This window comes from Pongo abelii, chromosome 5 (assembly GCF_028885655.2).
Source record: "Pongo abelii isolate AG06213 chromosome 5, NHGRI_mPonAbe1-v2.0_pri, whole genome shotgun sequence".
NCBI lineage: Eukaryota > Metazoa > Chordata > Mammalia > Primates > Hominidae > Pongo > Pongo abelii.
In genome coordinates, this window is record NC_071990.2 from 33,035,141 (window position 1) to 33,053,981 (window position 18,841).

Here is an 18,841-nt window from a genome sequence, read left to right on the forward strand (position 1 = left end):
AACACCCAAGTCTGAATAATCACAGTGTGCCTTTCAGTCATTCTTTCAAGGAAAATTATGACCCACTAAAAAAAAAAAAAAAAGTTTAACTTCACTCACAACTCATGCAATTATACAATGGCTTTTCCACAGGACAGCTGCCTTTCCATCAGTATGCACCAGAAATGCTGCCTATGTTGTTACACTATTAAACAGATATGTTCCTGAGGTTTAAAATTTAGTAAACTAATGATTTTATTGCTTCATCAAGGTCACTGGCTTTTGCTTTTTTTTTTTTTTTTTTTTTTTTTACTGTAAGCTTATGGCAGTGAAGAACATGAGCTACCTGTATAGCTTGGTGTCACTGCCTTGATTTGTGCTCAGTTTCACGTGACCACAATAGATTTCTGTACCACCGTGTAAATAATACAGTGAAAAAGGCAAATAACATCTTAGTATTATTACAAAAATAGCTTGACTTCATAGGCCCCTTGAAGGGTCCCAGGGACCCCCAGGGATCCATGGACCACACCTTGAAAACCACCGCATGACAGGGATATCAACATAAGGAATGATAGGGAGTGTTAAACATATCTCTACTCACAGAACTAAGACTAATAAGGGAGCAAGTAGTCTATGCAATGGTACAGGATCAACTAATACAGACATAGTTCAACTAGAAAGCGGGGAAGAACACAGGTAAAAAGGGAGAACACAGGTAATAGGGAGAACGTAGGTAAAAACAATCTCAACCGTTTTCAGTAGCCATTTTGGTGGTTGTAGTATGAGTGTTATTATCCTTAGACTGCTGTCTATGTTAACTCAGGAAAAGCAAATAAGTATGGACATTCTAATTGTGTCTGTCCCTGTGTCCTTGAAAACCAGAGTTCTTGGTGTAAAAGAAAGGAGATGCAGAAGTAATATAGAAAAGACTGATTTTTTTTTTTAAGACAGAGTATTGCTCTGTCACCAGGCTGCAGTGCAGTGGCACAATCTTGGCTCACTGTAACCTCCGCCTCCCAGGTTGAAGCGCTTCTCCTGCTTCAGCCTCCCGAGTAGCTGGGACTACAGGCACACACCACCACACCCAGCTAATTTTGGTATTTTTAGTAGAGACAGGGTTTCACTGTGTTGCCCAGGATGGTCTCAATCTCTTGACCTCGTGATTCGCCCACCTCGGCCTCCCAAAGTGCTGGGATTACAGGCGTGAGCCACCATGCCTGGACAACTGATTTTTTTAAATGTATACATGTTAAATGTTTTATTTCCATTGAACAGGCTGGACACAAGGACCACTCCTATCTATTTAGGCTCCCCCACTGCCCCTTTCCCTGCTTTCTTTCCATGTCCTGACCGAAAAATCACAGAATGCCTCTGTGGCCCAGCCAGCTGCAGGTTTTTCCCAGCAGGCTTGAACCCAAGCCAAGGCCTTGAACACTCCCAGGCACTGTTAAAGGTATCTAGGTTGTTGCTCTAAACACTGAAACTTTGTCCCAGCCCTGAGCCAGGTTCCTTAAACCTTCATATAAACTCCATACCCTGACCCCCTCACTGCAGACATACCTAAGCAGAACATCTCTTTTCTCTTGCTGTCTGCGAGAACTCCTGAAGCCCTCTGTAGGTAAATTCCCCAAACAAATGTTTTGGACTGATCACCCTGGCATTTAGTGCTTCTTTCTTTGAATCCTAACCCACACCATCTCAGAATGGTTTCAGGCACTTCCTTGTGGTACGCCACTTTTGAGGTGACTCCAGCAGCGGGTTCAGTGGGACAAAACACCCTAACACTGGATTATAGTCTTAAATGTCACTTCCCACTAAACTAAACCAGGGATTTCTGGAAAAATGGCTACCTCCATGTATGGGCAAGAAATGAACAAGATGAACCAGAAACATGTTGTCATCCCAGATAACAAAGAAATTATCAAAAGAACTTTGTGTCAAAAGAACTGTTTCATTTTTAGCCACTTGAAGAAGTTTTCACTCACCAAAAATATAGCATATAAGCTTTAACAAGCATAAAAATTGCAATAGAGTAAAACCTATCAAACATTGAAATCCTTCTGTTTGTAATTATTTAAAGAATGAAAAGTAAAACCTGATTGGCCATCTACAGGTTTTATTAATAGTAGGAAACCAATTTGTTAACTTGAAAATTGGTAAATAAAAGGAGAGTCAAACACTGATCCTGCCTTTCCACTGTACCACTGAGTAGCCCACCAGTAAGTGGACAGAAGTGTCTGTTCACTAGTAAATGAAGGGAACTTTCTCCTTGTAGCATTAATAAAGCATATGAATGAAGAAAAAATGACAGAATACCACCATTTAGCAATCCCCAATAAATTAACAGACCTAAGCAATTAGTATCAATGATTGCTAACATCACAAAAAGACACAGCTGGAAATTATGTATCTCATGGTGAAAGGCCACAACACCACGTATAGATTTTCCAAAGGAAAAGATTGAACCAGAGTCTGATCCAGCCTCTGCATCCAGATGCCAATTTGTGGGAGGCACAGAGGGCAGAGGATGTGTTACACTGCACCATGCGTATGCAGCCAGCAAAATCCAGAGTGTGGGAAACTCTACAGGTCAAATGGCTCGAGCTTTTCAACAGATTAATCATAAGGGGGAAAAATGGCTGATGGGGGAGAAACCAGTGAAGTATAAGAGACGTAAAAGACAACTAAGCTGTGGCGTCCAGGAACATATACCTGGGGGAATAGACTACAAAGACGTGAAAGAGGTTACAATAAAGTCAGGATATGGTCACTTTTGAGGGGAGGGAGAGGCTTTGATTGGCCTGACGTTCACAGAGACTTCTGCTGGAGCTGGCAAAGTCCTGTTCCTTGACTTGATTACAGGGGTTTTCCTTAAATAATTCACTAAGTTGTACATTTTTTTGCATCTCCATTTTATTTGACAATAAAAAGGTTTTTAAAAGCAGTGAAAAGGAAACAGTGACACCTGAGCATTTGTCTTCTGAAGACTGTGGAGACTGCAGTTGGAAGAGAGAAAGCTTTGGAGATCATGACTTATAGGAGTAGGGCTGGACCATAGAAAAGTAAATGATTTGGGGCTAGAAGGAGTAAGGTCTTAGGAGAGTTTCTGGACAGTGTCCTTGGCAATGGGGATTAATGATGTACACATAGAAGGAAGAAGGGCAGATGGGTGGGAGATGCATGATCCCAGAACACAGAGCTCCAAAATCAGTTTGGGCTCCTCCAAGGATCAGGGAAGAGTTATTCCCAGAACATTGACCTCATGAATGTCCTTTACCTTGCCCAGGGCCCAGACTACTCATCACTACTTCAGGTTCCAGAGAGAGAAGCTTCAGTGAGGACCTTATCATGGCTGAGGGAGCAGAACAGCTCTTGAGACCTAGAGGAACAGTGATGAAGGTCTCAGGAGACAGCCTCACCACCCCCCACAGCCATTCCAGAGACTCAGGGGACAGTCCCATCCAGACAGCACCAACCTTACTCCTCCCTACCCCCATGTCATCTCCCTCTGGCCAAAGAACCGGGAGAATGATCTATCACTCAAAGACAAGGAAAAAGACATTACCTCATTACCAGACATCTGCGTCCTCACATATCCTGGAAAGAAATCGAGAAAAGAATGGATTGCCCCAATTAGGACCCAATATGATTATCCTGAGGGAAGAACAAATGGCTGGAAGAGCAATGTCAGCACTCTCTCTGCTTATCCCATTTCTAGCTTCAGAAAAAAATTATCCCAGTGATCCCTGAGAGGTACAATCAGCTTTCCTTGCCTCAGATCATTGACGTTAGGGAAGATGGGAGTGGGAAAGGTCTGGGACAGGCGGCAGGGCACTCCTCACAGGCTCATTACCTTTCTGAGCCCTTAGCTGGATGACAATTCCCACCAGAAGAAAGATTAGCCCCAGTAGGAAGGCTGCAATTCCACTCAGCATCTTTCTCCAAGAATATTCAGACTGAGCTCCTATGGGAAACAGGTCTTAAAATTAGTAAAAATATCCCAATATTTAAAGCACTTTCTTGGAATCCCAGAATCTGTACTAGACACCAAATCTAATGCTAGCTAGAGAAAAATAAATAAATTTAGAAATGGTTCTTCAAAACCAAAGTTGGCACCCATGGAGTTACCACCCATCGGTTACAGATTCTTACAGCCCATAAGAATGCCTCCTAAATACCAAGACCAAAGAATTAGAGGACCCCAGTTCATAGTGTTGGAAGCACATAATGAGGTGATTAGACCTCTTCATTTCTTGGAAGATATGAGGATAGATATCTGCCATGTTTTCTCCCACCCTAACCCAAGGACTCTGATTTCTGTGACTGTCCCAGATCAAGGGAAAGAATAATTCATGTTGTGACCAAGATAAATGCAGAAGTGACACAGGCTCTGTATTGAGTCAGTATAGTCCTGAGTCAGGCCCAGAGAGTACTAGAAACTAATTCTCACTCCACTCCACAGAAACAGGGCTCAGCAGGCTGGAGTGATCGACAAGGCAGGTGTAGACATGTCCAAGTTCAGGAGTCATTTCTAGCATCACCACAGTCTGAAAGGTCCAGTCTCCATTCCTGATAGGGCCAGTGGACATGACCCCAGCTCTCTCCTCCTGCCCATTCAGGAACCACCTGATCTTGATATCCCCTGGATAGAAGCCTGTCACAGAGCAGTGCAGCAGATTATGCTGGTGCAGGAGTGGGGTCCTCTCTGGGTACACTGTCACCTCTGGTTGCACTAGGAAGGGAGGAAAAATGAGACACCGTGAAGGAAAACCACCAAGCTGGGACAGGAGATTCTTTAGGGACTATCACTATGTCTAATCTCTTTCCCAGATCACCCAAGTGAACACAAAGTATAGGCAAGTCTCAGCCCCCAAGATCAGTAACAGGGTATGTCAATGCCTGTCAGGAGGATTTAGACTTTCTGAGGTACTCCCACGATTACTGCTTCTCTTTGAGAGTATACTAGCCCTCGAAGTCCCTGAGAACCTTGGGGGTCTGAGACCAAGATCACAGTGGCTGACTTGTGAGGATAATGCATCACAGCTGGGGCCAGAACATCTACACAGACAACCATTTATCCTAAAGCAGAAAATTGCTTGTAAGAAAGAAGAGCCATGGCCAGGTTCACATGGGGGACATTCCTGAGCCCCGCCAGACCTCACTTTCCAGCTCACCTTTTCTCCCCACAGTGAAGGGTGCGCCCAGCCTGTAGTTGTGTCTACAGACCCCGTCCACGGCCTCCCTGCTCCTCTCCAAGAGATCCAGCCGGCTGTTCCACTGCTCAGCATCTGGCTGCCCCAGCTTCGTCAATGCCACAAACATCCCCACATCACTGTCGAAATGTACATACTCCTCCAAGTTAAAGATGAATCTGACCACAAACTGCACCTTTTCTGTCCCGTTGGTGAAGTAACAGTCAGCCTTTGCCTGAATCACAAAATCTTCTGGAAAACCAAAACAAAAACCATGAACCAGCCCCCTCCTCTGGGAAAACCCATGCCTGGTAAATTACGTCAGACCACATGGATCTAAGAGGAGGCCTTTGACCTCATTATGCTCAAAAAGCACAGGGTCAAGTGAGAAAAGAAACAGAATGTGATTCAACAGAGAATCACATGTATTAAATTTTAAAAACACATAAAGAGAAGTAATGCTACATATTTCTAAAGGCCACTCTCATACTTAGAGACATATCAGACATGTTTAGAATGGATTCTCTAGGGAGGGGAGAGAATGAGAATGGAGGCAAGGGAAGAGACGAGAGAGTCTTGTACTACTGCCAATAATTACAATGTGCTGTGAACTCACTGGGTAAAATTAAACCAATTATATGCACTTAAGAACAACAACTACAATAAAAAGGAAATTCAAATGGGGTTAATAATGTAGGTAAGTCAGGAAGGACATCCTGAAGAAATTGCATCTAAGTCAAGACTTGAAGGATAATTGCTATTAATGTTGGGTTGTAATTTACTTTCCTTTCTAAGTTCAGAAGCCTCCTCCAACTCTGAACTGAGCCATAAGAATGACCTTCCTTGGTGAACCCCACTTATCCCTCACTCAGTAGCTAATTTCAGATGAAGTTCCAGCCTGCAATTTCTCAGCATGTATATTCTTCTCTATTTCCTCTAGCAGTCTAAACCAAGGGGGGATATCTGAATTTTTCATCATCATTTAAAATCTGTGCTGATTTTTTTTCAATTGTATTGTTTAATGGACATTATAAACTCAGCGCAGTTTCTATTCTCTAAGAATAATGATCTCCCCCGGCCAGGTTTGTTCCTCTTTTGTATTTAATGAAACTAACATGCAAAGGGGATTCTGTTCTTAGCACATTATATCCTGTTTCCGCTCATTAATATGTGTTTTCATGGTCTCACATTGCTTCATGGCTGCATATTCTGTCACCTGTGCTAGAAAAATAACAGTGACAAGTAACTTGTACCTGGTAGCCAGAGGACAAGGACAATGTATTCTATTCAACTTCTCTTACTTCTCAAAACTGTTTAGTACAATTCTGACCATATAATAGTGGCTTAATAAATGACAGAAGGATCAACCTTTGTTTCCAGTTTCATTTGTCCACATATACCCCAACTGAGGTTTCTTTCCGTGTCCTGACCGAAAAATCACAGAATGCCTCTGTGACCCAGCCACCTGCAGGTTTTTCTCAGCAGGCTCGAACCCAAGCCAAGGCCTTGAACACGCCCAGGCACTGACTGAGGTTGATACACACAATAAGGATCCTAAACAAGACACAATGTTTCCCTCTTCCTGCCTCCCTACCCCTTGAATAGGTGGCTCTGGTGTATGAAGTCCATCCCATGTAAAGAGGCAAGGCGTACCTTTCTGCCAAAGGGAAGAACACTGCTCTTTGAAACCAAAAGCCACTTCCAGTCTGGTCTGTGGCCTGGACTTACAAGGAAAGGCATCACTCCCCCATGCCAATTCTTGCATAAACACTGGAAAAAAATAATTGCTCTGTTCTTACCTGGAGAGTCTGTGCCTTGAGTCATGGAGGAATCCAGTCTGGTCAGATTCACTAGCAGAGCCACCACCCAGGGGACCCACCCAGAACCCATTCTGGAGAAAGGAAAAAAATGAGATAGTAAAATTGTCAACCTCTTCAGAATGGGTTCATAAAATTCAGTCAAAAAGTACCCATTAAGAGTACAAATCGCTGTTTTTCTGGCTTCCCCAGGATTGGAAACTCCTCAGATTGACAACCAATCAAGATACAAGAGTTTTGCATCATCAGGTACTGGGTAGGGTACTTTCACAAAGTTGTGTCATACCACTCAACCATTGTTTGCCTGCAGAATCACTGACAGTAATTTAGGTGTACTAAAAATGGGCTAGGAGAAGAAGTAAAAATATATGTTTGACATATTATGGGGCCCTAGAAGAACTAGGCAGACTGTGTATTATGTATTCTTCTATTCCCTGGCCTGTTCTGACCAACAGGTCTCCCTTCCTATGGGGTGTTGACATTGCCGACAGGCAGTGTGTAAATTAAAAAGGAATTAAGAGTATGTAAATTAAGCATTCTGAAGCATATGCCTCAAGAGGATTTAGTAAAGGGATTATCAGAGAAGAAATAGAAGACATAGAGAACATTTGGAGAGTACGATTTCCTATAAGCCAAAAGGACCACAAAAAAAAAAAAGAAAAAAAAACATGGAAAGAGAATTCTCAAAGAATAAAATTTTGCAAAAAGGCTCACCAGGATACAATCTAAGAGAGCATTATTGTGTTTTATGGTTAGTAGGGCACCAATAACCTTCAAGAGGACAGCAGAGTGTTAAAGGTAGAAGACATATTTCAAAAGAGTGAATTGGAAACAAGAAAACAAAGGCAGCAGATTAAAACAGTCTTTCAAGAATTTTGAAAGTGAAAACAAAGGAAAAAATGGGATACACTTTAGAAAAAAATAACACTAAGAAAAAATACTTTTCTTGGGTTTTTTAAATTGACACGTGATAATTGTACATATTTATGGGGTACAGCATGATGTTTCAACACACGTATACATTGTGTAGTGATCAAATCAGGGTAATTAGTATGTGATATATATACATGATGGAATACTATTCAGCCATAAAAAAGCATGAAATTCTGTCATTTGCAACAACATGGGTGAGCCTGGAGGGCCCTATGTTAAGTGAAATAAGCCAAGAACAGAAGGACAATATTACGTGATTTCACTCATATGTGGAATCTAAAAAAGTTGACCTCATCAAAGTAAAGAGTACATTAGTAGTTACCAGAGGCTGGGGAGTCAGGGGTAGAAATGGGTAGAGGTTGGTAATGAGTACAAAGTTACAGTTAGACAGAAGGAATGAGTTCTGGTGATTTGGGAAAAGAAACTTTTAAGACAGGAGAGACCTCAACAAGGTTCCAAGTGAAGTGGAAGGCATCTGTAGAAAAGAGAAACTGAAGATAAAAAAGAGAAGAAAGGGGACATTTTCTCCAAAATGTTGTGGTCTGAATGTCACTCAAAATTCTTGTGTTGCAACTTAATCACCAATGTGATAGTATCAAAAGGTGGGCCCTTCAGGAGGTGATTAAGTCATGAATGCAGAGGCCTCCTGAATGGGATTAGAGACTTTAAAAAGGGCTAGAGAGAGCAGGGATGATGGCTCATGCCCATAATCCCAGCACTTTGGGAGGCTGAGGAGGAAGATTGCTTGAGGCTAGGAGTTAGAGACCAGCCTGGAAAACATAGTGAGACCCCCGTGTCCAAATAAAATTTTAAAAAATTAAAGAAATAAACATGGTGGCATGCACCTGTGGTCTTAGCTACTTTGGAGGCTGAGGTGGGAAGACTACTTGAGCCCGGAAGTTGAAAGTTGCAGTGAGCCATGAATGCACCACTGTACTCCAGCATGGGTAACAGAACGAGGCCGTGTCTTAATCAATCAATCAATCAATAAAAATAGAAGGGCTGGAGGCAATAGCTTGGCACTTTTGCCCTTCTGCCTTCCTCCTTGTGAGGCCTGTTACACTGGAATGATTTGACTCAAGTGTTTAGTTTTCTTTCAGTAAAACCTAGACAGTAAAACACTATCTTTAAGCAAATGAAATCAAAAGTGCAAATTGTAATTCACCATCTATGTTATTATTATTTAAAGGGCAATGTTTACTCGTCATTTTACATCATCTTTCATCATGAAATGTGGCCCTGATTTGCCTATACTGTGCATGTTAAGAATGAACCCAGGATATTGTGGTAACCACAAGTTCACTGCAGTGACTTTTTTCAAGTCAATGGCCAAGGCATCACATCTTCCAGGGCCATGACCTTGAACTTCTAGCTTCCAGAACTGTGAGAAATAAATTTCTGCTCTTCATAAATTACCCTATCTCGCATATCTTGTTACAGTAACACAAATGGACTAAGACAGAGAGCATAAGGCTTGGGGGAAGAAAGGTACACTTCTTCAGATAAAAGAACAAAGACAGGATGATTAGCAGGGGATAAAGGGGAATGAGGGAGTTCCATTTAGATGGTTGCAACGGACTCAGCTGAGAACAAGGCAAGATCTGTCAAGGAGCTGGAAGAAAATATATTTGATAACTAAGAAGAGCAAGAAGTGGTCTCTAAGTGAGTTTTTAAAGTTTTAATTAAGCAGGATTCAAAAAAGAGAGGTAAAATGCAATTGTGCAACCTTTTACTGTTCTATGACCCTTAGTAAATGCCCTTGGTTAGAGGCCTGGATCAGACCAATCAGAAAAATAATTTCTTCTCCATGGGAGATTATAACAGGTAAAGAAAAAGAGAGCAAGACGTGGAAGACATCGCTAGTGTTCATCCTCTAATTCCTAGGCCCATGGAAAATGAGAAACTAGACTTCCTACTCTCCTGGAGCTGTGTGACTCGTTCTCACCAATGGAAAGTGAACAAAAGGTTCCTGGTCAAAGAATTTAACTCCCCGTGCATGACTCTTCTCCTCCTCCCCAACCAAGTCAACCAAGACAGCCTTGTGTTGAGATGGCACAGTCCCAGTAGAAAAGCAGTCTAATTAGCTGAGTCACCATGAAGAGCAGCTGCCCCAGGAAATCACTCACACCTACAACACACTCTGTATGAATGAGAAACAACTGTTCTTTAAAGAAGGTACTGGCTTGGTTACCACAGCCTGGCCTGACTTGACTTAACCGCTACAGGACAGGAGCTAGGAGGCTGACCCCTCTCCCTCCACATCTCTCATGTAAATGTGACCATTCATGAAGTGGAAGGCTGGCCACGGGCTTACTGGTAGATCCCGTGTACAAGGCATTTGACCCTGGTCAGGTGGATGGCTGTGGAGCTCACACTGGCGAGGGCTCGTGTGGAGCTGAGGATAAGGAGTCATCAGAGGGTGCTCAAGCCACTGGGTCTAACTTCCTCCCTTCTTCCTGCCCACACCTACCTTGGTCTTTCCCAGATGTTTTATTGCATTTGGAAATGGAGACAAACACCCAACTTAGGCTAAGTAAATGAGGACATGGCATGGAGATGATCAGACACAGTAACAGCATGAGCGGGTGGAAGAGGCGTGTGTCCCCTTCTTTGTAGACAGCACCATGGCTGGGCTTCTGCAGCTTCCCTCAGAGCTGAAGGAAGGGCCATGTGGAGAGGAGAGGAAGGGCCTAGACAATATGGATCAAATGGGGGCCTGTATTTAGATTTAGAGGAAAGAGGGGGTTGATAGATGGCAAGGGATGGGGGGATGGGGAAGAAGTGGAGGATATGGCGCTGGACCAGAAAGTTAGGAGGGCTGCTCTTTCGTCTGTGTAAATGTGTCTAAGGCTCACAAACTCTAAAATCTGATTTGCCTACATAATAATAATAAATAACATTTGTCAATTGTTTATTATGAGTTCATTTTCTAAGCACTATATAAATGTGTGCTTGTGTATGTGTGAGAGAGAGAGAGAGAGAGAGAGAATCATCACAAAACCCTTTGCAGTAGATACTGTCATGATCTCCCTTTTACAGATGAAGTAAGGATGGAATGAAGCAAAGGTCATTCCGAGGCTGTACTTTTTCCATCACCCTGTATTTCTTGGGAACCCAGGGAAACTTTGTTCCTACAGCTTTAGTATTCCAGTAATGATAAGGTACACAAAAAGGCAAAATAACCAAGGAATTTCATCATAGCTATTTGGTGTCAGGACAGAGCTCTGTAGGGAAATCATATCCTACCTAACAAAAGGAAATCAGTGATCTCACATCACAAGCAAGGAATGGCGTAGAGCCTGGCGTGGGAACTAAGAAGAGAAAGCAATAAGCTTCAGTTAGCAAGCTATGGATCTCCTTCGTCAACGGCCTCTGGTACATCTTAAATAAACTGAAGCATCAGATTCACCCCATTAGAAGCATTTTTGAGTCATTTTCTGTGCTTAGTGTCAGTGTCTACAATAGAAGGGCCTGGGCTTATCAGAGACACTGTTCAGTTCTGGCGAGACAAGAGGAAAAAGATGTGGTTTGCTTCCTTTCTCCCGTATTTATGTTTTTGTCTTCTACTTAAACGAGCCTGAAAAATAGGGCAGGGTGTTTTGATCTTTTTCTTCCTGCCTGACTTCAGCCAGCAGCCCTCCCTAAATAACTACAGGCTCCTCTGTGATTTTTCACTCAAGCTCATATTTTGCTTCTCTCTTTTCTTTCCTTCCCTGTTCTCTGAGGAGTGAGAGAATTTGGGTGTATGTGTGGTTGTTTTTTGAGGGTGGCATAAAATTATTATTCTGCCTATTGCCTGACACAAGTATCCCTTCAACTGCTATTTTGGTGACTTTAACATGGAAGCAAAACGTACATCTCAATTCATTTTCTTCCTTCTACTTCCTCCTAACACATCAACATAATCCACACTGCCCTGGAGGAGTTATGAAAAATATGCTGAGTTGCCGGGAAGAAAATTAAATCATATTTTTAGAGAACACGTTATTGAGCTACAGTTTAATTGAAGGAATTGTACTAAGCTAAGAATTTTGCCAGCTCAAAATACTGGTTTAATTCTTTCTCAGTGGTGATTGACGTCTCAAACTAGCAAGAGGTGTAACATGAGGGGAAGGGGCCAGGGAAGAAGGAAAGGATGTGAGAAACGAAAGAAATAGTTAGAATTTGGGGTGTCCAAAGCAAACTCATGATCCCACCTAGTGAGAATCCATTTGGAAACTGAGGAACCAAAGGCTTTGGGCTCCAATCTGCAGCCACTTTGATATGACTTTGGGATGGGTGGACTCACCCAAAGTATTGTTTTATATGTACTATTTGCCTCAATTTCTCTGTGATGGTTTTGTCCATCACCTCATCCTGAAAAAATAAATGTTGGTGATGCTTTGTTCCACATATTCGTTCATTTGAACTCATTATTCCTAGGAAATATCCATTGAAATTCAAAATATCATGAACTTCCAAAAGGTTTTCTAGAAAAAAAAAAAAAAAACCTTGATCTTGATGGGTGTTTTTTAATCTGTGCTAGAATCTGTTTGCAATGTTTTATTTAGGATTTTTGTGTCAATATAATAAGTAAATTCATCTACAATTTGTATTTTTGTGCATTGTCATAGTTTAACATCAATATTATACTTGCTTCATTAAAAAATTTTCTTCTATGCCATTGAGCCATTTAATTTTTATTTGTTTGTTTGTTTGTTTTTTTAGAGACAGGGCCTCACTCTGTTGCCCAGGCTGGAGTGCAGTGGCACAATCATAGCTCACTGCAGCCTTGAACTCCTGGGCCCAAGCGATCCTCCCACCTCAGCCAAGTAGTTGGAACCACAGGCACGAGCCACCACACCTGGCTAATTTTTGTATTTTTTGTAGAGACGGGTTTTCACTGTTGCCCACGCTGGTCTCGAGCTCCTGAGTTCAAGCAATCCGACTGCTTAGGCCTCCCAAAGTGTTGGGATTATAGGTGTGAGCCACTGCACCTGGCCTCTATTTTAAATTTTAAAAGTTCAATATAGATGTAGCATATCTATTTTTTTATTGATAGTAGTATCTTCTATCTTCTGTGTTCATACTTTTTTTTTTTTTTTTTGAGACAGAGTCTCACTCTGCCGCCCAGGCTGGAGTGCAGTGGTGCGATCTTGGCTCACTACAACCTTTGCCTCCCAGAGTCAAGCGAGTCTCCTGCCTCAGCCTCCCAAGTAGCTGGGATTACAGGCGCCCACCACCACACCCGGCTAATTTTTGTATTTTTGGTAGAGACAGTGTTTCACCATGTTGGCCAGGCTGGTCTCGAACTCCTGACCTCAGGTGATCCGCCCACCTTGGCCTACAAAAGTGCTGAGATTACAGGCATGAACCACCAGGCCCAGCCTATTTTTTTGTCCACTTAACTGGTTTAGTCCAGGAAAAGGGAATTAAAGTGTTCTATTGGTAGTACATTTCTGAATATCTTCCTTGTATCTACCTTAATTTCTGCTTTATAAGAGCTACCTATTTGGTATTTAGAACTTAAATATATGTCTCATATATTCATATGAATTTTATACTTCACATTATAAAGTGCCCTTCTTGTCACGCTCAATTTTTTTTTTTTTTTTGGTGAGGAGTGTCTGAATTTCATCTTGTTTGGTAAGACGAATGTGACCTCTGCTTCCTTTTTGTTTGCATTCTCTTGTTATGCCTTTGCCCACCATCTTATTTGTTGAAAATAATGAATACATCTTTCTGAGTGGCTTTATGTTAGGTGTCTTTTGCATATTGCAAATAATAGAGTTTTTATCTTAATCTAATTTAAAAATATTTTATTTTATATAGTTCAGTTAAGAAGCCCATTTATAATTATTCATACAGCAAATAGATTCAGTCTAATTCGGAGATATTAACTTCTGTTAAATATAATGTTTACATGAGTATTTATTTTTTAAAATCTTTCACTATGTCTTTATTGTGCATTTTTAAAATTTTACCTTTTCAGATATTAAGGAAGGTGTATATTTCAAGGTTGCTTTGATAAGTTTATTTGTATATAATACACTTAGTTCCCTCTTTCTTTAGATAATTCCTATTAGTTTTAAATAATGAACAATTATAAAACTAGCTCATATCCTCTCCCTTCCTCTTTGTGTGTGTGTGTTTGTCTACCTTTGTACTCTTAAATATGTAAATACGAGCACTTGATTTATTAGTTTTAAAGAATATATTTTGACTCCTAGATGTTACAGACAAGAACATCAACAGGCTTATTTGATATCCTTATTCATTTTTCCACTTATTCTATAATCATTGAGAAATGTGTTTCAATTTGTCAATTAATTTCTTCTTATAATTCTCCTATATTTCTTACATGCTTTGTAGTTTTATTGCTAGGTGCAAACTGATTCAGTTTTAGTATAATGTTCTGGTGACTTCATTATCACTGTGTAATGGCTGTCTTTGTTTTTACTAATGCCTTTGGTTTTAGACTATACGTTTAGATATTTCTGTAATTACATAAGCTGTCTTTCTGTCTTCCATTAGTGTTTGCTTTGTGTATCTTATATCTGGTTTTGATTTCACATTTTCATGTTTTTAGGCTTTTTGTGATCTTATGAAGGGCATATAACTGGATTTTGCGATATTGTTAATCTAATCTGAGAACTTTCCTTTAACTCCCATATTTAAGCTATTTATACTTGTGATCACTGTGCTACTTACATTCATTTCTGTTACAATATATTGTGCTTTGTATTTACTATGTCTTACTTTGCTTCTTTTGTTTTCCTTGCATCACTTATATTAAATCAATTACATTTTTATTTAAAGTATTATTTAATTTCCCCCTACCGATTTAGGAATTTTAAATTCTAATTATATTAGTTAAAAGTCAGTCTTACATTTTTAACATGTTTATCAAATTGGCAGCATCTGAAGGTAATCAATATCTCTACCCTCCTTTCAAACAAGACAAAGACTTTAGGTGCTTTAACTTTGTCTGCCTCATTCTCATGTCATTTGTGGTTGCTCTGCCTTATTTTTAAATTTAATAGTCATTTTTATTACTGATTTTTATCGTTACATTCATATTTCATTTCTCATTCTGATTTTCCAATATTTTAGACAGATTTGTTATTGTTGTTTGTATGTGTGTTTATTTTTCTCATGTTTGCTCCCTTATCCTTCTGGGTTTAGTATCTGTGTTACTTACATGATAATATTAAAAAGCAAATGATAACTACAATACAATGCTACTTTCACCCAGAAGATTGTCAAAATTTTAAAAATTAACACTCTCTGTTAGTAAAATATATATATATATGGAGAAACAGATAAACTCATACGTTGCTGCTGGAACTATAGATTAATATAGCCTCTATGAAGGCAATTTTGCAATATCTGTCAATACTTGTAATGTATATATTGGACTCGGCAACTCCCCTTTAAGATTGTATCATACTTGTATTTTTGCACATGTGCATTACAATGCCTATACAACACTAACTAGCAACAGCAAAAGACTTCCAATAACCTAACTAGCCATCAGTAGAAGGAAACAGGACAAATGAAATACGGAACTTCCATAAAATAGAATACTACATAGCCATATATTTTTAATTTAAAAAATAAAGTTCAGAAGAGTGAACTTAGAGAGCTGCTGTTTGCGAAAATACTGAGCAAGAATAAAGATATACATATTTGCTTAATACACAGTAAACGTCTCTGGAAGGATAAACACAAAGCTGGAAGCACGGATTGCCTATGCAAGAGGGATTAGCAAACCTTGAGAAGGATTGAGAGTGAGGCTTTCCTCTGTATATTTCTTTGTGTCTTTTGAATTTCAAACCACATTAATATATTGCTTATTTAAATAAATAAATAAATAATATATTTTAAAAAGAGGATAGTAGGAAGGTAAGCGGAATCAGGGAGTATAGGCAACTCTTTTGAGGAGTTGTTTTGCAAAGCTGGACAAAGTCCACCTCTTCCTTAGCTATGTGACCCAGGCAAGTTAGTAAATGTTTCTAAAACTCCATTTTCTCACTCTTAGACTGGAGATAGTAATACCTGCCACATAGAATTATCTTGAAAAATAAGGTAAGAAGATATGTTTCAGATACTTAGCACAGCAATAGCACATAGTAAGCACCAGTGAATGCTTAGTAGTAGTAGTATAATTCCTAAGAGTCCATGGAACTCTAGGTTCAAAACCCAGTATCTTCTGGGACCATTAGATGGCATCAGACTCAAGCAGGTGCTCCTCTAGCTGACAGCTGTAAAACACAAGAAAGATCTTTGTTTTCCTTATTCCCTAGTCCTTTCCCCACAAAATTCTGACAATTACGCATTTCCTGCTCGTTTCACAATTGCCATGTGGATTCCAAGTGGCTATCCCTGGGTGAAGGCATAAAGGACTTGAAACTCAATGCTGTTTCCACATAGGGCCGGGCAGACAGGCTATGGAGTTGTTTTGGCGTCCAAGGAAATCTATCAGTTTCCCAAGCTTTGCCCTCTCCATTCATACTTTCCTTTAGAAAGAATAAGGCATGCCTGGGTGGGAAAGATACTGCAGGTAAGTGACAAGAAGGGGAAATTATAGGGTAAGGAGATCGATCAAATGGTGATGGGGGGTAGGAGTGAACAAAAAGAACTCTGGAGCAAACCAGGATTAGTGACATCTGTGGTTCCCAGACAAACCACACTTACAGGAATTTGTCTGTCTAGCCCAAATATTTTGACTTTCAGGGAACATTTTTCTGTGTCCCTGACATAAAGCCTACCTGGGAGTTTCCCAAGATAAGAAACTTTCAGGACATCTTAAGGTCCACTGCATCTTCCTGTGCTGCCCATCAAGATAAGTTTTCCACCCAGCTTTATCATGATTAGCTGCGTGATTTCATGTCAGTTTCTCTGTAAAATTAGATTTGACTGTTGCATTATTTTTAAGATGCCTTGAAGGCTTAAAGTATTATGATGCATCGGTGTAACTGTACTGAGGAAATCAAAGAATTTCTCAGATCATCTTCTTCCGTTGAGGGCTTCAGCTTCCATATAGTTGGGAGATACAGGAATTATTATTCCTGTTTTATGAATAAAGGACATTTGTGGGAGAGAAAGGAATCAGGCCAGAGTTCTTTCTCTCCAAATGCCTATTTTACCCTCTGTGAAATTTGAGAGATGGATGGGTGTGGAGCTGCAAGTCAGCCTCAGGATGAAAGAAATGCAAACCTGCACAAGAAACTGCCCACTCTCACCCCATCCTCACTGCACCCTGCTCCCAACAGCTGCCAGGCAAGAAAAAATCCAAAACGGCAGTTCTGGGGAATCCATTGCCAGCACTGGAAAGTACCTGCTGTTTCCGGGAATATGAAGGTTTCTCTTTCCTAGAATAGCAACCTTCCAAGGTAAGTCCCTCCCAACAACCAGTGATGTGTACAATGTTGCAGTTTCAGTGGTGGGAGTGAGCAGGGAGAATTAAGATTGAGCATGATGGAGGAGATATTTATTCATTTATTCAATGGACTTTTTATTTATTCTCCACTATGAATTAGGCCCTCAGCCAGGTAGCAGATATAAAGCTTAATAAGATATATGGCTTTCCGCCCAGGTGCTCATGGTCTACTGGAAGGTCAAAAAAGGGGGGAAAGGGAAGATAGAACTTTAAAAGGGCTGTGAAAGAGGTAATCGTGATAGAAGCACGTGATAGAAGCACGTGGAAAGGGCACTTTCCCAGACTGACGACATAAGGAAGGCCTCCTGGAAGATCTGAACCCTGAGTTAAGTCTTGAACTTGAAAATCAGGGGTGAGTCGAGCAGAAAATGGGCAAGAAAACACCATATGCAAAGGCACAAAGGTGTTGGGGAAGGCAGAAGTTTGTTGTGGAGCTGGATACAACAGGAAAGGGTGAGACAGATGGGCTGGAACAGTGTGTGCTCTGAAAAGGATCTCTGCAGTAGGGCTTGAGAGCACCTGAAGGAATTTTCAGAAATGCCATCATCATATGTGACACAGAATTTAGAAAAATGACTTTGTGAAGAACGGCCGGAAGAGGGAAGCTAATGGTAGAGAAACCTCTCTGGTGATGGGATCATCTTAAGTCTATGAGTGGACTATAACAACCGGACTGGAGAGAAGAGAATAGATTCAGAATTATTTAGAGCTAAAAGCAGCAGAGCTTTTCTTGTTCGGATTATGGATTAGGATTTATGGACCCAAGATGCAATATAATTGATTGGGTCAGGGTGTGGACTCTAGGGTCAGGCCTGTATTCAAACTCCAACTCCACCACTACGACCACCTTGGGAAAGTCATTTAGCCTCTTTGAGCTTCAGTTTCCTCGTCTGTAAAATGGGGATAATAACCAACCTCATAGGGTTGGGGATAATGATTAAAAACGATAATACATGAAAAACACTTAGCATAGTTCCTACTCACATTAAAACTCTATAAATGGTAGCTGTTACCATTATTAGAGTTATTAATACTGTTAATCAGGGAACTGTTCTCTGTCCCTCCACACCCTAGCTTCTTCAAAATAGCAGACACTGGTAGGAACAGGGAAGGATATAGGAAGGCAATCTCATGAATATTTATGTCATTTTTGGTTAATTTCTTTTTTTTTTTTTTTTAGCAATTCAGTATTTTTATTTTTTTTATTTTTTTTTTCTTATTCTTATTCTTATTATTATTATACTTTAGGTTTTATGGTACATGTGCACAATGTGCAGGTAAGTTACATATGTATACATGTGCCATGCTGGTGAACTGCACCCACCAACTCGTCATCTAGCATTAGGTATATCTCCCAATGCTATCCCTCCCCCCTCCCCCCACCCCACAACAGTCCCCAGAGTGTGATGTTCCCCTTCCTGTGTCCATGAGTTCTCATTGTTCAGTTCCCACCTATGAGTGAGAATATGCGGTGTTTGGTTTTTTGTTCTTGCGAT

General features: G+C 40.5%; 1 protein-coding gene across 2 annotated transcripts in view; it reads right to left on the reverse strand.

Moving 5' to 3' along the window:
- Positions 1–2,870: 2,870 nt before the first annotated feature.
- The window catches only part of LOC100444404 (antigen peptide transporter 2), a 32,153-nt gene continuing 16,182 nt past the window's right edge, over positions 2,871–18,841 (reverse strand). The window contains exons 12-17 of one of the 2 annotated variants that reach the window (XM_054557364.2): positions 6,974–7,065; positions 5,157–5,314; positions 4,433–4,714; positions 3,836–3,946; positions 3,548–3,579; positions 2,871–3,361 (exon numbers count right to left, since the gene is read on the reverse strand). In XM_054557364.2, the coding sequence (XP_054413339.1) occupies positions 3,329–3,361; positions 3,548–3,579; positions 3,836–3,946; positions 4,433–4,714; positions 5,157–5,314; positions 6,974–7,065 (708 nt within the window). In that variant the 3' untranslated portion in view covers positions 2,871–3,328. Of the gene's footprint in view, positions 3,362–3,547; positions 3,580–3,835; positions 3,947–4,432; positions 4,715–5,156; positions 5,427–6,973; positions 7,136–18,841 lie in introns of those variants that run through there. The other variant, XM_009237143.3, reaches the window with a different exon arrangement.